Source organism: Alexandromys fortis, unplaced genomic scaffold (assembly GCF_014885135.2).
Source record: "Alexandromys fortis isolate MF-2015 unplaced genomic scaffold, M_Fortis_MF-2015_v1.1 scaffold_72, whole genome shotgun sequence".
NCBI classification, from domain to species: Eukaryota; Metazoa; Chordata; class Mammalia; order Rodentia; family Cricetidae; genus Alexandromys; species Alexandromys fortis.
The window spans coordinates 1,845,643-1,864,701 of record NW_026067969.1 but is presented as its reverse complement, the minus strand read 5'-3'; the positions used below and the strand labels follow the sequence as shown (position 1 = coordinate 1,864,701).

The 19,059-nt window shown below is 50.4% G+C and overlaps 1 protein-coding gene and 1 pseudogene across 1 annotated transcript; both read right to left on the bottom strand.

Annotated features, from left to right (window-relative positions):
- Window positions 1-482: 482 nt before the first annotated feature.
- On the bottom strand, window positions 483-4,955 carry LOC126509331 (uncharacterized; annotated as a pseudogene).
- Window positions 4,956-10,281: 5,326 nt separating this feature from the next.
- Window positions 10,282-16,757, bottom strand: LOC126509330 (uncharacterized). The gene is made up of 7 exons (XM_050155173.1): window positions 16,711-16,757; window positions 16,350-16,593; window positions 13,204-13,337; window positions 12,536-12,606; window positions 12,348-12,455; window positions 10,458-10,559; window positions 10,282-10,310 (listed from the first exon to the last, which is right to left on the bottom strand). The coding sequence occupies exons 1-7, from the start codon at window positions 16,755-16,757 to the stop codon at window positions 10,282-10,284; spliced, it is 735 nt and encodes a 244-aa protein (XP_050011130.1).
- Between the last annotated feature and the right edge of the window lie 2,302 nt (window positions 16,758-19,059).

Sequence of the window (19,059 nt, the reverse complement as noted above, 5' to 3'; positions counted from 1 at the left end):
GCCATGTTTGCCAGGCCCAGGCTGGCCAGAGTTCCTTTTTTCAGTATATGGACCAACTGGACACCATTTATGGGACTTCTCTGTGGGAAAATGGACTTTCTACCTCTTCCCCCTGAATCTGACTTCATCGTGTTTTTTTTTTTTTTTTTTTTATTTGTTTGATTTTGGCTTATGTTTTTCTATTTCTTATACTTTTACGGTTCTGTGTATGTTTACATGTGTTTGTGTCTACTTATTGCTTTACATTTTGGTAATTCTAGTCTTTTGGTAACCGGTCCCCAGATGGACACATCCTCCAAAGTTCACTCATTCCTCGGCAAGCCCCGCCTTCATTGTGCACAGAGCCCACACCCACCCTCCTCCGTGGCCTCACATCTGGGCCGCCATTCCTCACCAGGTGTCAGTCCAGTAGGGGCATCCCAAGAGCCCAAGCTTTGCAGTAACCCACACCAGCCACCTACACCCACTCCCCAGGACACTGCTCACCCTCGGCTTCCCTCACCAGCCACCACGCAGGCTCCAACCCCATCCTGATCTCGGTCTTCCCAGACTGAGCCCTGTGGCTTTGTGTGCTGTGGCATGCCACCTATGTGAGGAGGACCAGAGAGCGTGAAGGGAAGTCCTCCCTTCCTAGTCCATGACCATGTTCACAACCGGGTGTTTGTCTACACTTTTAAAAGTGGAGTCAGGGAGGCTGAAGGAACGTCCCAGTAAAGGGCTCGCTCAGAAGCATGGGGAACTGGACTCCAGTCCCAGAATTCACATAAACCATCAGGCAGGGGAACAGGCACACCTAGTCCAATGCTAGGGTGGCAGGGATGAAGGGTCCCTAAGGCTTACTACCCAGAAAACTTAGCCGAATTGGTGAGCTCCAAGCCAGTGAGAGACCCTGTCTCAAAAATCAAAGTGGGGGCCGAAGAGACAGCTTGACTCAGCTCTGCTCTTCCAGAGAACCCCAGTTTGGTTCCCGGCACCCATATCAGGCAGCGCACAACTGCCTGGAATCCAGTTCCAGGGAATCTAATAGTCTCCTCTGACCTCTGCGGTCATGTGCATGCATTCATACGGACACAGAAATACAGATAAGTAAAATAAAATAGGTCATTTTTAAAGTGAACAGCACCTGAAAAACAGTACCTAAAGGTGACCTCTGGCCTCTACATAGGCACACACACACAAATCACACATGTACCCACATACAGGTATGCATCCACGTACATGAAATGCAAATAAATAAAAATTTTCAAGTTAAAAAATTAAGCCTGGGCCCATCCGATGTTATGGCCAGGGTCCACTGACCAGCTTTATTTAAAACCAAGGCCTGTTGGGAAAGAGGTGTAGGCTCTGGGTCCTCCCTTTTCCTTTCTTGACACTAAGCAGTCTGGCCAAGATGAAGAGAGCGGTGAGGATCCCCACTCCTGCATCTGCGCAGTCTCAATTTGGCCAAGATAAAGAGAGCGGTAAGGACCTCCACTCCTGCATCTGCGCAGTCTCTGTAGCGCGCAACTCCTGCGCTAGGAATCTTGGGGCAACTCACAGGCTTCTATAGACCCAGAAGGAGATGAGGGTTAGATAGGCTTTGTGTAGTCACCGCCATACAGAGAACCTGTGAGCTCGGGATGGAAATAAGGGACAACTCATTACCAGCATGGGGAGGCTTCTTCGTCTTCGCTGTTTGTCCCATTTTACTCCTCACGAACTCCTTGAAGATCCTCAGAGACTCTGTTTGGATTCAGGGTGCGGCCTTCAGGGCAGATGGGGTTCCCCTGAGTTAGGAAGGCAGGGCCCCAAACCCACACAGAGAAGAGGGGAGGAGCCTCGTTCCAGGCTGGAAGGCAGGTAGTTCCTCCCAAGAACTACTCTCCCAAGGGTATCCAGGGGTGGGGTCTCCTCAACCCAGACCTAAGGGGCAGCCTTCAGGCACAATCGCCCTGCCTCTTACTGGGGATGCCAGTCACTAGTCTGAAGGAACAGCTGGGGGACTGAAACCCCAAAGAGAACGCCGGTCTAAGGCTCCATAGGACAGGCCTGCCACACTCCAAGACCTGGTGAGCAGGGGACAGATGTAGGATTCTCAGCACAGCCACTCTTCCTGGGTTTAGAGATGCCCTGCCCCACCCAGCTCCCACGACTCCAGGAGAGAAGGCCTACACTCCAGAACTGAAGGTGTACCAGGTGAGACTAGAAAGAGCCAAGGCATCTGTGACTCCTTTTCTCAAATCAGGCCATAACCCCTTCTAGTGGAACCCCCATCTTCTGGGCCATAGGAGCCTATCCCCCATCCAAAAAAGGCTCATCATACAGAGTGATATCTTCCGTTCCCCCCAGGGTCTCCTGGCAGATCCCTGGCCTCTCTCCCCTGGAATACTGAGTCTCAGAGGAAGTACCACCTGTCCAGAGCTATCTGCATCACCTCCAAATCCATCCCATGTTTCTTTTCATAATCTTAAGGCAATGCAAGTGGGTATGTGTTTCTGTCCTTATCCTCCTGATCCATACCAAGACCCCACATTGCTCCTAATTGGGACCTGTGGGCCCAAAGCCTCCATGAGGTTGAAGACAAGAAGTAGCTCTGGGAGACGAACAAAGACTTCTGGACAGAGCCAGGGAGGCAGCCCTGTGACGTTATACATCATGAAGGTCCAGGGCCCAACACTGGAGAACACGGACAGAGGCTAAAAGTCTGGTGAGAGTTGTGTGGCTCAGGACAGACATGCGGCTCTCCCAGATTAGCCCTATCAACCTTTGGAAAAGAGTGCTCTCCCTGGGAGCAGGCTGTGTCAAGCAAGGCACTGGACAATGTGCCAAGATCCACCGTCTGGATGCCTTATCTCCTCCCCTTCCACCATGGCAACTGTGCATGCCTTCAGATGTCTAGATGGATTTCAAATGTCCCAGTGTCCCTGGGGCCAAATGAGCCTCAACCAGATCCCTGCAGGACCATTCCAAAAACTGAGTGAGTCAGGGATGCAGGAGGCGATGAGACGCTGATGGATCAAAACAGACCTAAGACAACAGTCACAGTGACGGATCATGGGAGAGCTGAAAATGAGGTGACCAAGGACTTACAACCCACAGCACCAAATCCGGGAAGTGCAGGAATGGCTCCAAAGGAGGGGGCAGGGAATGAAGCAAGCTAGGCAGGAAGAAATGGACCTGGTACATCCTTGTGCCCAGGAGTCTATGCTCAAACACAGAAGCATCTGGAACGCACCCATGAGCATCATGATCTGGTAGTACTGATAGTTCATTTTGCCCCTGAAGTAGGCGATGGCGAAGTTCTTCCCCGGCAGGAAGTGGATGTAGATGACATGCCTCCACCCTGTGGGCAACACAGCCATGTGACTAGCAGGTCTCCCTTTTGGGCCTTTATTGAAATAAGAACTGGACTCTAGCTACTTACAGGTGAAGAATGTGCCCAGGTCCTCTCCCTCATACAGAACCAGCTTGAACTGAATGCAGCCAATGGGTTTCCTAGAGTGCAGGGTACAAGTGTGGCTTTCCCCAAGGCATCCACAGTCCTTCCTTACTCCTAATTCTGGAGAAGCAAGCAATGCTGTGCTGGAAAACTCCTCTCCTCTTATCCTATTGAACACTGGCACAGGACACAGCAGGTGGGATGTCCTGAGAGCATCCTTCCCATGGTTAGTGAGATCAACTGATGTGTTGTCAAGGCAACACAAAAGGATGCCATAGTCCTTGAGTGACTAGCTGAGGTCAGACAGTATGTATGTAGCAAGGGTTGGAGTTGCTTGGCAGCAGCCAAAAGGGTTGGCTCCACAGAGACTACTCACGTCAGGTTCATCCTGAACTCCAGCTCCTTGAAATTGTTTCTTTCAAAAGTGAAGGGAGGCAGCAGGTCTCTCCATTTCCATTCGGGAATAGGCATGTCACCTGCCCAGCTCTTTAGGTACTACTTCCCTAAAAGCTGGAGTAGGAGGCCGCAAGGACACACGATTGCAGGGAGGGAGGGAGTCAGGAAAAGGGTCAGAGGCAGGAGGAGAATGTGGTCGGGAGAATGTGGTCTGGTCTCAGTGCAGGAATGGGGGGGGAGGTCTGAGATGCTGGGATGGCAGGAGTCCTGGCCATGGCTGTCCCTCTCCATCATCAGTACCTAGAACCAGGCAGGCAGGACTGATGCCTCCTGGGAGGAAACACTTCCTGGGGAGAACTTTGACCATGGTCCCTGCACAGCCACTCAGAGGGGTTTGCAGAATGTCATCTGGAGGACAGGGTTGACCTTTCATTTCAGAGTGTTGAGCAGGACGACAGGGCAGAGTGGGCGGGGCCGAGGAGGCCACCAGAGATAAATGTGACTCCACCAACTGAGTCAAATTGCTAAGGTGTGACAAGCCCTAAGACTCCTGCCCCTGCTTCCTTCCCCAGTTTGTGCTACCTCGTCTAAGGAATGAACTCATCAATGTTCACCTGAACTCAACCAGGAGTTAGTGCTAGCTCCACAGATACACAACAGTTACAGGGACCTTGAAATGGATGAAAATCTGGAACCAACTTATTGGAAGAATATGAAGAAGTTTCTCTAAAGTCCACAAACTGAGAGGAAGGAAGCCTGTTCTTGGAAATCAGTGTTGGCTACAGCCAGGACAGGGACCATTCTAGCAAGAACCCCCTAAAGAGTCTCTTAACTTCTAAGTTCTTATAGTGAGAAGAAAGGCGTGACTGTGACCTTGGATGCACGCTCAAGCCCCACTCCTACCCCAAAATATCCCATCAAGGCCATAAGAGAGCATATCTTTTCAATATCACCTGTGGCTCCCATCAGTAAGCTTGAGACTCACACCCAGGCCACAGTCTGACATCAGAAGCCGGTGCCTACCCCAGTCCTCCCTCCCCAGGGCCATCACCTGCTCAGCGCGGGCAGGAGTCAGAAGAGGCATCCTGGCTCCAACCACAGACAGCAAAGCCAGCCCCATGGTGAATGTCAGCAGCTACATGGTCCCAGCTTAGATCTGTGCTCCTAGCCTTGCTGGGGCTGCTGCTGCTGCTGCTGCTGGGGCTGCTGCTGCTGCTGCTGCTGCTGCTGCTGCTGCTGCTGCTGCCACCTCCACTACTGTTGCTGCTCCTGCTGCTGCTGCCACTGCTTTAGCTGCTAGTCAGTGCAGAGTGGTTTGCTCCTGGAAGCAGAATTCTGCCCTCCCACACACACACACCAAAATCATTGTCCACCCCACTGTGTCCAGGAGATTGCAGTTTTCTTTGGATGGATGTGAATGAAGGAGCTAATTTGGGGGGTTAACCTCATAACTGCCTTTGGCCCTTCTGAGGATCCTTGTCTGCTGAGAATGTTCTCAGAGTAGGAAGTGCCCCACCTAGGAATCTGGAGCCAGGAGAATGTATAACATAAGGGCCCCTTGTGTTCTCGTTCTCCCCAGGAGCCAGGATCAGCCCTGGTGCTGAAGGACACCCCAGAGCTGCCTGTCTATGTCCAGACCTCAGCTCTCACCCTGAGGGAACTCTCCATGCCTCCTGGGGCAGGACAGAAACAGAAGGAGAATGAAGAGACTACAGGAAGAGAAAGGAGCTGCTCTGCAGGGACCTGGTCTGAGTCTGCACAGGGCTAGTGCCTCACAGACAATGTTATGAACCTTGCTTACAGCCAAAATACACCCTCACCTCCTGTGGCTATGGCAAGCATTTCTTTGGCCTTTTTGACGATGTTTTTTGTGTCATCACCATGTAAACCCATAGGGTACATTTAATGTCACCTATGGAGTTATTTGTATAAACACGAGCATGTGAAAATATTTTTTTAAGATTTATTTTAGCTCATCAACTCTGGCCAAACAGGGAAGAAATCAGCATAGGATCAAGCTAGATCCTCTGAATGTGGGTGACAATTGTATGGCTGAGGCAGACTAAGGGGCCACTGCAGTGGCACTAGGGTTTGTCCCTGCTGCTTGTACTGGCTCTTTGGAACTCATTCTCTTTGGATGGATGTCCTGTTCAGCCTGGATATAGTAGGGAGGGGCTTGGTCCTTCCTTGAAGCAAGGTGCCTTACCCTCTCTGGTGGGGCGGGGAGGGGGGGGATGGGAGGAGTGGAGAGAATGGGAACTGGGATTGGTACGTAAAATGAAAAAAGATAATTTGTCCTTTTTAAATAAAATAAAGTGAGAAAAGAAGATTGATTTTTATTTATGTATGTGTGCCACATGTGTGTAGGTGTCCATGAAGACCAGCAGTTATCACCATTTGGGGGATGGGAATTGACTCAAGTCCTCTGAGGAGCAGCCAGTGCTCTTAACTGCTGGGCCATCTCGCCAGAGCCACGATAATTAATCCTGATTGTCAGCTTGATGAGATTTAGAATCACCATGAAAGCAAACTTGGAGACAGTTCCTAGATTGTGCTGACTGAGGTGGGAAGACCTACCCGGAGTGAGGGTCGCCTGAGTCCCATGGCCTGAGGTCCAGGACTAAACAGAAAAGGATGAGTCCCAGCATCCATCTCCCTCTACTTCCTGACTATAAAGCCAATGTGACCAGCTGCCTCCTAGTCCTACCGTCATGCCTTCTGCACCACGACTGGACTGTATTCCCTTGAATCATAAGCCAAAGGAAACTCTTCCTACTTTAAGTTGCTTCAGTTAGGTGTTGTGACATTCAATCTCAATTTGCAACTGCATGAGATCTAAAGTCACCCATGAGATGGACATCTGGGTGTGCCCTAGGGCTCGTCTTGACTAGGTTAGCTGAAATAGAAAAACCCACCCAGCTCACTGTGGGTGGCACCATTCCCTGTGCTGGGACCCTGGCTGTAAAAGGTAGAGACTAAACCGAGCACCATTATCCATCACTCCCTGGTCCTTGACTGTGGATGCAATGTCATCAGATGCTTCAAGCTCCTGCTGCAGTGACCTCCCTGCTACGGAGAGCCTCAACCTCAAACTGCAAACCAAATGCTGTCTCCCTTAACCTGCTTTCGTATGGGGTATTTTATCAGCAACAGAAAAGGAAACCACGAACCACGATGAAAAAATTAAGATCAAAAGGATTAGTAACAAGAAGTGAGGCCAAGGTAAGAACCTTGACTGCTCTTCAGTGAGCCAGGTTCGATTTCCAGCCTCAACATGACAGCAAAAACCTGTCTGTAACCCCAGTTCCAGGGAATCTGATGTCCTCTTCTGGCCTCTGCAAACACCAGACACACAAGTAGTATGCAAACAAACATGCAGGCAAAATATTCATACACATAAAAATAAAATAAATTTTTAAAAAAGAAGTGAGGTCACAGCTGTGCTAAAGAGGATCTTTGTGATGGTGCTGGCATAACTGGATATCAACATGTACAAGAATGAAAATAGACCCATATCTATCACCATGCACAAAACTCAAGTCCANTCCTTGTCTGCTGAGAATGTTCTCAGAGTAGGAAGTGCCCCACCTAGGAATCTGGAGCCAGGAGAATGCATAACATAAGGGCCCCTTGTGTTCTCGTTCTCCCCAGGAGCCAGGATCAGCCCTGGTGCTGAAGGACACCCCAGAGCTGCCTGTCTATGTCCAGACCTCAGCTCTCACCTGAGGGAACTCTCCATGCCTCCTGGGGCAGGACAGAAACAGAAGGAGAAGGAAGAGACTACAGGAAGAGAAAGGAGCCGCTCTGCAGGGACCTGGTCTGAGTCTGCACAGGGCTAGGGCCTCGCAGACAAGGTTATGAACCTTGCTTACATGTGAATGCAGCATGAGGAAAGATTAGCTGAGGTTCCTAGACGGGATGTGATGGTGCATCTCCACTGTCAGCCTGATGAGCTCGAGGGTCACCTGGGAGACAGGCTGCTAGGTGCGACTTTTCTCTGTTCATCCCAAATCAGGAACCAACAACAGACCAAAGAATGATCCCAGCAGAGTCCAGGCAAGTTTACAAGTTAGCGATTTTCCACTCTAAACATAGAGTTTGGGTGTGTCAGGGTAGCTTGCCAGATCTGGGGAGAGAGGTAGCTAGACTAGCCTGCATTCGCAGGGGTCTGATGTTTTCTGTTCATTTGTAGTTGGACCTAAACCGACTCAAGGCATCTTTGAATATAGTCAGGTTTCCCTTCCTTCCTTCCTTCCTTCCTTCCTTCCTTCCTTCCTTCTTTCCTTTCCTTTCCTTTCCTTTTTTTCCAGTTTTTTGAGACAGGGCTTCTCTGTGTAGCTCTGGCTGTCCTGGAACTCACTTTGTAGACCACCTGCCTCTGCCTCCCAAGTGCTGGGATTAAAGTCAAGGCATGAGCCACCACTGCCTGACCAGGTTGTTGTTTTTTTTTTTTTTTTCTAACACATTGGAGAAGGTAGAAATAACTGAACCAGAGACAATTCTACACTGGGTGAGGGGAATGACAGGGTGAAGAGAATGTAGTAGTGACACTTGCCCTCCAGAATCCACAGGACAAAAAAAATAAATAAATAAAAAGGCAAGAAAGCAGAGTCCCTGCAGCGCTCCAGCGCCACCTACTGTCAACATCTCGCCCTTGCCCCAGCAGCTAAGTGGAAAACAACAGGTTTCAAACCTAGGGCAAAAAAATTAATTACATTTATTTATTTTTACTTTATGTGCATTAGTGTTTTGCCTGTATGTATGTTTGTGAGAGGGTGTCAGATCTTGGACTTACAGACAGTTGTGAGCTGTATGTGGGTGCTGGGAATTGAACCCGGATCCTCTGGGAAAGCAGCATGTGCTCCTAATCACTGAGCCATCTCTCCAACCCCCCAAACATGGAAATTTTATTTCTAGGGTGGAGATTTGTATCTGTGTCAAGGCAAGGGTGCAGAATTCACTACACGGATCCATCTTGGACTCGAGGACACCCTGCCTCACAGTTCCGCTCGCTCTTCGGGACCAGCAGCGGGAGAGGACAACACAGTGGGAGGAGGAGGAGACTCCTCTCTCCGAGTCTAGTCCCTTTCCAGATTGGCCCATGGACTATAGCATAATTAATAAAAACCCAGAGATAGGGGTTCTACCTGAAGGTCAGAAAAGCAAAACAGCTCTTACCTCGACTTCATCCCGAAATGGCGATCCTGCCTCCAGGAATCCTTTGAATGAGACTGTGTCCGTGAGCTGTCTCCTCCGTCTTATAATCCTCTCTGGGGCTAGGGTTAAAGGCATGCACCACTACAGCACTCCCGCCTGACTTCTACGGCTAACTAGTGTGGCTACTGGGATTAAAACTGTGTGTCACCACTGCCTGGTGTGTATGTAAGGCTGACCAGTGGGGCTGTTTTACTCTCTGATCTTCAGGCAAGCTTTATTTACTTAATACCACTACGATGGATATGCTCACCCACGGTCCGTCCTGGTCCTCGGAGGTCCTCCCTCCTCTACACAAGCAAGTTCACTGCAGCTGCTTCTTAAATGGCCCCAACTGTACAAGGCACTGCCCCCAAAGGAACCTCATTCCCAGGTCAAGCAAAGCTAGTCCAGGGTCCTTCTGTCGTACTCCTTTCCCTGGTGCTGGGCAGACATTCTCAGGAGTTCTGGGTAGCCACTGAATGTAGCCTGGCTGTGCCCAGGAGAAAGGCGTGAAAACACAGGGCATATTTGTGGGAACAACTGTGAAGATATCAATCAGTTTCTCATCTTGTATAGCCAGGACCGAGCCGTGTGTGTGTGTGTGTGTGTGTGTGTGTGTGTGTGTTTTCTATTTTCTGAATTTTTGGAGCTCTTGTCTCTGGGATCTCTGGGTCTCTCTGACCATGGAGGATCTCACACCCATACGGTTAATTTCTAGAGCCAGTGAGTCCCTTGCCTGCAAGGCCTGCCATCCCTGTGCACAGAACCCACATCCGCCTTGCTCCATCCTTCACCAGTGCCCAACCACTAGGGACATCCTGAGGTCCCAGCTCTGCAGTGCCCTCCATTAGCCAACCTACCTCTGCCTCACTGTACCCTGCCACCCCTTCCTCCACCGCCAACCAACAGGCAGGCTCTGCCTCCACTCCTCTCTCCATCTGCCCGGTTTGTCCCCTGCTGTGGCCATATGTGCTGAGACATGGCACCTGTTTGGGGACCTGTGAGTGTAAATCAAAGTCCTTCCTTCCTGATGATCACAGTCACGGTTGAGCATCTACCCACACGTGATGGACACAAAACTGGGGCCCACTGTACCCCGGGAGACACATGATCAGTGGACATCCACCAACTTTATTGAATGAAGATTCTTGGAGGTGTAGACGCTGGGCTCTGGGCTCTTTGGCACTGTGAGTTCCGCCTGCAGGAGCAGAGGTCAGCCAGGGTTCCACCTCCCACTTCCTGCGTGGACTTTGCAGCACGCTATCTGTGCACTAGGAATCTTGGGCTAAATCACAGGCTTCTATAGAACCAAGAGGGACAAAGGGCAGAGCAAATGTGAGTAAGCTATGAGGAAAAACATATGGTCACCATTTTACAGAAGAAATATCAGAGCACAAGCCCTGGGAGGCGAATGGAGAAGATGGGACGTTAGGAACCCTTTTCTTACCAACGTGGGGAGGGGTAATGATCTTCCCTGTCTTGGGGAGTTTACTCTCCACAAACTCTTTGAAGATCCTCACAGCATCTAGGTCTGCTTCCAGGGTGCGGTCTGCAGGGCACATGGGGTTCCCCTGAGTGCTAGGAAAGCAGGGCCCCCAAACCCACATGGAGAAGAGGGGAGGAGCCTCGTTCCAGGCTGGAAGGCAGGTAGTTCCTCCCAAGAACTACTCTCCCAAGGGTATCCAGGGTGGGGTCTCCTCAACCCAGACCTAAGGGGCAGCCTTCAGGCACAATCACCCTGTCTCTTACTGGGGACACCAGTCACTAGGCTGAAGGAACAGCTGGGGAACTGAAAGCCCCAAGAGAGCGCCCGTCTAAGGCTCCACAGGACAGGCCTGCCACACTCCAAGACCTGGTGAGCAGGGGACAGATGTAGGAGTCTCTGCACAGCCACTCTTCCCAGATTCAGGGATGCCCTGCCCCACATTGTCTCAGTCCCTCAAGGACATAGCCCTGAGCTCCATAACTGAAGGACCATCAGGTGAGAAGACAAAGAAATGGTTTAGTGCTCAGATTGTCCTCCCTCAAAACCAGGCCCCAGCCCCTCCTAGTGGAACCCCATCTTCCAGCCTAGGCTATAAATCTGTCCCCACCTATTAAAGGCTTATCCTGCAGCAGAAGGGTCCCTGTATGCACTGATCTCCTCTAGGGCCCCTAGTGGGTCCTTGGTTCAGGCCTCTCCTCTGGGGTACTGTATCTCAGATGTCCCTCCTGACAGGACACATGCACGTCACTTCAAAATTCAACCCAAAGCCAGGAGCTGGTGGCACACACCTTCAATCCCAGTACTTGGGAGGCAAAGACAAGCAGAGCTCTGTGAGTTCAAGGCCAGCCTGGGCTACAGAGCGTGTTCCAGCACAGACTCCAAAGCTACATAGAGAAACCTGGTCTCAAAAAAAAAAAATCCAGCTCAAGGCACTTTCCCATGGTACAGCTTTACCAGAAAACCTTGTGCCTCCAGTGATATCATGATGGCCAGAAAGAGGAAAGAACATGAGAAGTCCTGTCTACCGGGGTAGTGAGCAGTGACCTCAGGATACCAAGGAGAATTCAGGCAGCTCCACGAGCCTCTGAAGTTCTTATCTGTGAGCAAAAGGGCAGGGTGATTCAGCCCCTGCTGTAGCCTAAGACCCTGCACAGGGCACTTTGAGGGACGTTTATGCCCAGTGCCTCCAATTGGTGGGTTCAATGGGGCCAGCATGGGAGGAGAAGCGCAGGGTGGAAGAGAAGGGGGCAGCCCAGTGCCACCCCGTGGGAGAAAGGACCACGAGTGCAGGGCTGGAGAATGCTGGCAGAGGTGACACGTGTGGTGAGAACTACAGGAGAGAACTCAACTCTCGGGGTTGAGAGTGTGGGCACGTGGAGGTCACGGCTCCACCTGGCACTGCTGACCTTGGAAAAGAGGCCTTTCCTTGGTGGGGGTGGGAGGCATCCTATACCCAGCAGGATTATCCTGCAGTATTCTCTGAATACAGCAATCCCTCCCACCGTGGCAAGTGCACATGTGGCCGGATGTCCCCAGTGACAAACGGGCTCCAATCAGAACCCTGTTTAGAGCAGAGCCTTGCAAAGGCTGACCAATGGGAGAAGGGAGTAACCAGAGACTAGCTGGTTACTAGCACTAGACATGAATTCTGATACTAGGATTGGTTGTATGAGAAATTAAGATTAAAAAAAAAAAGGTCAAGCGCTTACAAATCCCCCTGCTGGAGAGTCCAGGAGGCTCATGAATGGCTCCCCAGGAGAAGAATGGAGCAAGCAAGGTAGGAAGACATAGACCTGGTTCATGCCTATGCTCAGGAGTCTATGCTCAAACACAGAAGCATCTGGAACGCACCCATGAGCATCATGATCTGGTAGTACTGATAGTTCATTTTGCCCCTGAAGTAGGCAATGGCAAAGTTCTTCCCGGGCAGGACGTGGATATGGATGGTGTGTCTCCACCCTGTGGGCAATACAGCCATGTGACCAGCAGGTCTCCCTTTGGACTTTTACTGAAATACGAACTGGACCCTAGCTACTTACAGGTAAAGAACATGCCCAGGTCCTCTCCCTCATACAGGGCCAGCTTGAACGGAATGCAGCCAATGGGTTTCCTAGAATGCAAGGTCCAAGAATGGTTTTCCCCAGGGCATCCATAGCTCTTCCCTACTTCCAGTCATGGGGCCAGAGCCATGAGGTCACCTCCTACTACCTCCTGATGCATGAAACCTCCCACAAGCCAGGACTCTTCAGCTCTGTGGCAGAGGGCCCAGGAGATGCACACTCAGGTGCCCAAAGCCTGGAGCCTACTGCTACCAAGAGATGCTGAGGACGGCAACAGAGGGTCCCTGTGACAGGCACAGATGGCTGGAGCCAGTCAGCAAAGCACCTAACAGAAGCACAGGCACCAGCAAGAACCCATGCAGCCCATGGTGGCCTCTCTGGAGCCATCCAGCAGTGGCTACCTCATTCCAATGGGCAAAGCCTAGAACACAGCAAGTTGGCTCCAGGAGCCTTCTGGTTCCAGCATCATGTTAACGTGAGAATCATTCTCTTGGTTATGGGGGTCGTCTGTCAGCTTGCTAAGATAATACAAGAGGATTCCACATGGTTGTATAGAGACTGGCTTTAGACAGGGAACATGTGGAAAGGGAGGGTTGGGGTCAGACAACACCACAGCGGAGAGGGGAATCTGCAGCCAAGCTACTTACGTGAGGTTCATCCTGAACTCCAATTCACCAAGCTGGTTTCTTTCAAATGAGAAAGGAGGCAGCGGATCACTCCACTTCCACGAAGTAATCGGCATATTTCCTGCCCAGCTTCTTATGTACCACTTTCCTAAAATCTGAAGAAGAGAGTTGTCCCTGAGAGGGTAGCGGTGACAGAAGCCAGGAAAAGGGGTCCAAGTCTGGAGCTAACGTGAAAACAGAGGTAGGGGGCATGGCTAGGGTCTCAGTGCAGGCTGGAAGGGGCTGAGACACCTGATGGTCAGGAGGACCAGTCCTTCTCCATCAAAATAAAGCCAGGCAGGCCTGGTGCGGGGGGGGGGGGGGGNGACCTAAACAGAGAACTCTCAATAGAGGAATCTAAAATGGCTAAAAGACACTTAAGGAAATGTTCAACATCCTTAGTCATCAGAGAAATGCAAATCAAAACAACTCTGAGATTCCATCTTACACCTGTAACAATGGTCAAGATCAAAAACACTGATGACAACTTATGCTTGAGAGGTTGTGGAGTAAAGGGAACACTCCCGAATTGCTGGTGGGAGTGCAAGCTGGTACAACCTCTTTGGATATCAGTGTGGTGATTTCTCAGAAAACTAGGAAACAGCCCTCCTCAAGACCCAGCAATACCACTTTTGGGTATATAGCCAAAGGATGCTCAATCTTGCCACAAGAACATGTGTTCAACTATGTTCATAGCAGCATTGTTTGTCATAGCCAGAACCTGGAAACAACCTAAATGTCCCTCAACCGAAGAATGGATAAGGAAAATGTGATACATTTTACACGACGGAATATTATACAGCAGAAAAAATAACGACATCTTGCAGGCAAATGGATGGAGCTAGAAAACATCATACTGAGTGAAGTAACCCAGACCCAGAAAAACAGTTATCATAAGTACTCGCTCATAAGTGGTTTTTAAACATAGAGCAAAAAAAAAAAGCCTACAAATCACAATCCCAGAGAACCTAGACAACAATGAGGATCCTAAGAGAGACATACATTGGAAGTAAAAAATAAAAATTAAAAAAAAAGACAAGATCTTCTGAGTAAATTGGGTGCATGGGGATCATGGGAGAGGGTTCAAGAAGAGGGGAGAGTAAAGGAGGGGAGCAGAGAAAAATGTGTAGCTCAATTAAAAAAAAGATGACCTTCTGTTTTCTAGGCCTTTGGAACTTGTTTGCAGCAAGAATGTGTCAAAGTTTGGAACCTTGGGTGTGAAAAGGCTTTAAATACTAGAAGCAGAGTTTAATGGGTGATTCTGAAGGGCACTTAGAATATAAGAATTCTGAGAGAAAATTAGAGTGGACAGTAGAAGCCCCAACTCAGGAGGTTTCAGAGGGAAGCAAGGACTCCACAAGGAACTGAGTTTCTGTCCTGCAGAGTGTCAGAGCCAGGATTTCAACCTAGAGCCTATGAAACCCACGAGGCCCACTAAAGGAGGCTGCATTCAGATGCTTCAAGAGGGCCCCTGAGCGTTGTAGTCTGTGAGCCCAAAGAGACAGGTTCCTGAACATGGAGAGGCCATGGCCTGGGACCAACCCCTCTCACGTCCATCCCAGCCTAGGCAAAAAGGGTACCAGATATGAGGGTGCAGTCCCTAGGGTACAGGATCCAGGACCCCAGCCTCAGAGAGAACTCAGTGGACACAGAGGTTAGCAAGGAGCCCTGAAGCCAACTACAGACACAGGGCCCTGGTCCTGCTCAGTTCTGAGCCTTGGTGTAATCATCTGTTAAATGGCTATTTGTTGCCAAGCGAGCCTGATGGATTGTGAGAATCCCTGAGAAACGGCTTGTGGGACCCTTTGCTTGTGTAGCACAGATTGCATGTTTTATGATAGCCAGGAAGTGGAGGGAGGGTAATTTAGAGCCAAGATATACCTTTCAAGGTCATGCCCTCTTATCGGCCCAGTTCCTCCAACAAAGCCCTACCCTGCAGCTGGATGTCTCCCAATAGTCTCTCCAAATTTAGAATCCATTAATGGATTAAAACATTGATCGGGTGAGGGTCCTCGTGATCTGATCCTCTTAGGAAACACCCTTGCTAACATACTCGGAGAAGTATTGTATTACTCTCCTAAATGTCTTCCCCCAGCCCAGCTGACAGTCGAGATTATCTGTCACTGGGGGCTGGAGAGAGATGGCTCCATGGTTCAAAGCACTGGCTGCTCTTGCAAAGGACCTGGATCCTGGTCCCAGTATCCACAGAGCGGTTCCTAACCACCTGTGACTCCAGTTCCAGGGGATCTGATGTCCTCTTCTGACCTCCATGGGCCCTGCACACACATGGTGCACAGACATACATGCAGGCTAAACACGCATACACATAAAATAAAAATGAATAAACCTTTGAAAAGGTTAGCCATTATGTACTTTAAGAGCCATTTCTTTGAAATAAGTCCCTCTCAATGCTTCATTTATATAAATCTATTTGTATAATAGATAGATGATATTTACCCACCAAGTATTTTGTGTCGACATCTTGTGGTTCTTTGTCATGGAGAAATATGTCCTGAACAATATGTCTTATAACAAGGAAAGAGTTTTGTAACTCAAAAGTCTTCAATAAATAAAAGCCTAAGCCAGCTGGCCAAAACAGCTTATTCTTAGCAAACACTTGAAGAGGGAGCGTGGATGGTTTGTCAAACACCTCAAGAAACCGGGAAGGAACCAGTTCTTTAGACTGTGGTGTAGGGCGGGACTCTGCTCCGACGTGGAGGCTGATCTGGCTATAGCCTGCCACAGGCCCTTGACTGGAACTGGCTCTGTGCAGACAACACTGGCTCCTAAGAGGCTCCCAGAGCTGTGTCTAGCTCTGGAACCGGAACTAGAAGTGCTTCTGCGGCTCCTGGTAGCTCGGAGTCTCACATGGGGTCTCTCTCTGGAGCTCTGAGGAGTTTCTGCATCTAAAGGCGGTGCTGGATGATGAGAGAGCTTTCTTTGAAAGGAGTCTGTGATAAAGCTGGATTTGCAGGCAGAGGTGGCGGCCCAGACCCTTCTAGTCCTGGCTTTAGAGACCTCGTTGCGGTTGAGATTGACCCCTGATCCAGCACAGCGCCTCTGCTGTAGCTGGCTAGGGAACTGGCTCTCGATGCAGAGTTAACAGCCAGCCTTGAGCTATGGTCGGCCTGGGCAATGCTACTGTCTGAATCTGGAGTAGGTGTTGGGGTTGGTTCTGGACTGGCTGGCTGCACTTCTGCGGATGGGGGGGCTTCAGCAGTTTCTCCTTCTGGTTCTGTCATCTGGAGACAGCTCCAGACGTGTTCGCAGCTCCGGAGCAAGGCAGGAGCCTCTGCTGGCACGGGATCTAGCTCAACCACAAACACTAGAACAAATGATATGCTGGGCACCCGGATCTTTTGGGCCTTAGAGCTGGAGTGAAACAAGAAGCGACATCAGCTCTTGTTGTTCCTTCCAGACCTTTTGTGAAAACAGTTCTCACTGATGAACATGGCCAATGCTCAGCAGGTCAAGAGGGCTTCTTCAGACCTCTGCTGCCCAGATGTACCTCCAAGGCCCCTTCCTAGGCCCGCCATTGCAGTCATGTGACTAGGGAACATTTTCTAACTTCTGATGTCTCAATTCCCCTCTGGACAGTGGAGATGGGCCCATACTCACACATACTGTGAAGATTCAAGGATTTGGACCATGCCTGATCGTACATTCCTCTAATCCTAGCGCTTGGAAGGTAGAGGCTGAAAGATTAGAAGTTCAAGTCATCCTCAACCACTTAGCAAGTTAAAGGTAGTCTGGGTTATGTGAGACATTGTGTCAAAAACAGGAAGGAGCCTGGTGTGGTGGTGCACTCCTTTAATCCCAGCACTTGGGAGGCAGAGGCAGGCGGATCTCTGTGAGTTTAAGGCCAGCCTGGTCTACAGAGTGAGTTCCAGGACACCCAAGACTGTTTCACAGAGCAACCCTCTGGGGGTATAGGGTGGAGTCAGGTGGTGGTGGTGCACGCTTTTAATCCCAGGGACAGAAGCAGGCAAATTTCAGTGAGTTCGAGGCCAGCCTGGTCTACAATGCAAGTTCCAAGACAACCTGAAAAATCCTGTCTCGGGGAGGAGTGGGTGACAGAAAGGAAAAGAAGGCGGGAGGGATGGAGAGAGGAGGGCAGTCAGGCAAGAAGTAATGGAGGAAGGCAGGGAAAGGAAGGAAGGATTCAAGAATTTGGGACCATCAGCAAGTGTGGCTGGCCTGGCCCATGGGTAGCACAGCAGGGCTCACTGATGTGTCCCCAGGCCCATAATTCACACCCATCACCCAGGAGTCCTCACGAGTTTCCGGACTCATTAGATGTGTGCTGTGTACTTGTGCGGGACACAACACAGATCCCAGCAGTTAGCTGGTCTTCTGAGTGTATTCTGTGTCTTTGAGTGCCATCTTGAAGTAGAGAACAGTCAACCCTCAAGAGGCTGCCCTGCACCTCGGAGCCACACACAATCCCCCAGGTGAGGCTAATCAGAAGCATCTCAGACCCGGTAACACCCTGTGGCTCCTTCCTGATCCATCCCCAAAGCTTCCTTATAAAAGAGGAAGCAAAGTGTCATCTCCTAGGCCCATGAATACTAGTAAGTCAGATCTGGCCCTTCCTCTCTGTGTGGAAGCTTTGGCACTCGGGAGACAGAGGCAGGCGGATCTCTGTGAGTTTGAGACCAGCCTGGTCTACAAGACCTAGTTCCAGGACAGGCTCCAAAACCACAGAGAAACCCTGTCTCGAAAAACCAAAAAAAAAAAAAAAAGAATTCAATGGAGGAAATCCTAGCACCCAGGATGTGAGGCAGGAGGATCCTAAATTCGAGATCAGCCTTAGCTACTTAATGAATCCCAGGCCAGTATGGGCTACTTGAGACTCTGTCCAAAAAAGTGGGGAGGGGCTGATACAAACAGAAGCAAATCCAGGATAAACTCAGAAAAACTGAATTAGAAGCTCAGGTACAAGGGTCAGCTTTGGAAATAAGAGAAACTTTTGAGATTGGTAAAACGNGGGCTTCTAGGAGAGACCTTGATCAGACCCCACACAACTGCCCAGGGGATGCTGAGGAGAATCATCAGAAGGAGCAGGTCAACCTTTCCATTTGAGCGGATGAGAGAGGAGGGCAGAGCAGGGGCCAGAGAGGACTGAGCTCCAGAATTGCCCAGTTACAGGTGACAGCACAAAAGAGCTCTCACTGTGTGTGCGCAGCTGCAGTTTCCGGTCACCCTGCCGGGGCGTGGCCAGCCCCAAAGTGCAGGGCCTCTCTTTTTCTCCTATGGTTGCCAGTTTTCTAAGGACTAAACTCATCAAGGCAATGGCCCTATCAACACTGGCACAGAGGCCATGCCAGCCTCAGCACCAGCTGCCACCGTGTTTCTAGCTCATGGGACCCGTCCACGTCATTGTTTTGCATCACTTGTGACCTGTGGCCAGAGCTTCAGGGACTGAGTGAGGCCTGGGGTGACTCGGTCCTGTTCCTCTGTGAGGGAACAGGAAGGATCCAAGCAGGAATTTGGAGAGGAAATGACAGAGAAGAGGACTGGGTACAGGAAACCAGGAGGCAAAGAGTGGGGCCAACAGTTGAGCAGCTCCTGATGCTGAGAGAACTTGATGTCACTGTGAGACAGCCATGAGGTGAGGACAGAGGGCCCTATGGCTGGACCAGTTACTAGAGGGACCCAGGTAGACTGGATACTAGCCTGAGCCCTGAGACCTCTTCAGAGCCAAGTCAGCTTCACCTCCAGCGTGTAGATATGAAAGACCAGGTTCCCACGGGACGGAGAGCCCTGATTGCTCTTTGGGCTGACGAGGGAGGGGGAATGGATTGGGGGAGGGGGAGGGAAAGGGGAGGCGGAGGGGGG

Excerpts from the sequence above, each read along its gene's own strand:
- LOC126509330 (XM_050155173.1), bottom strand. The coding sequence starts at position 16,757 with ATGGCGGGCCTAGGAAGGGGCCTTGGAGGTACATCTGGGCAGCAGAG. Across the intron at positions 13,338-16,349 it reads CAGACAGTAGCATTGCCCAG|ATTTTAGGAAAGTGGTACAT; the intron begins GCCGACCATAGC and ends TCTCTTCTTCAG. Across the intron at positions 12,607-13,203 it reads GAGTTCAGGATGAACCTCAC|GAAACCCATTGGCTGCATTC; the intron begins GTAAGTAGCTTG and ends CTTGCATTCTAG.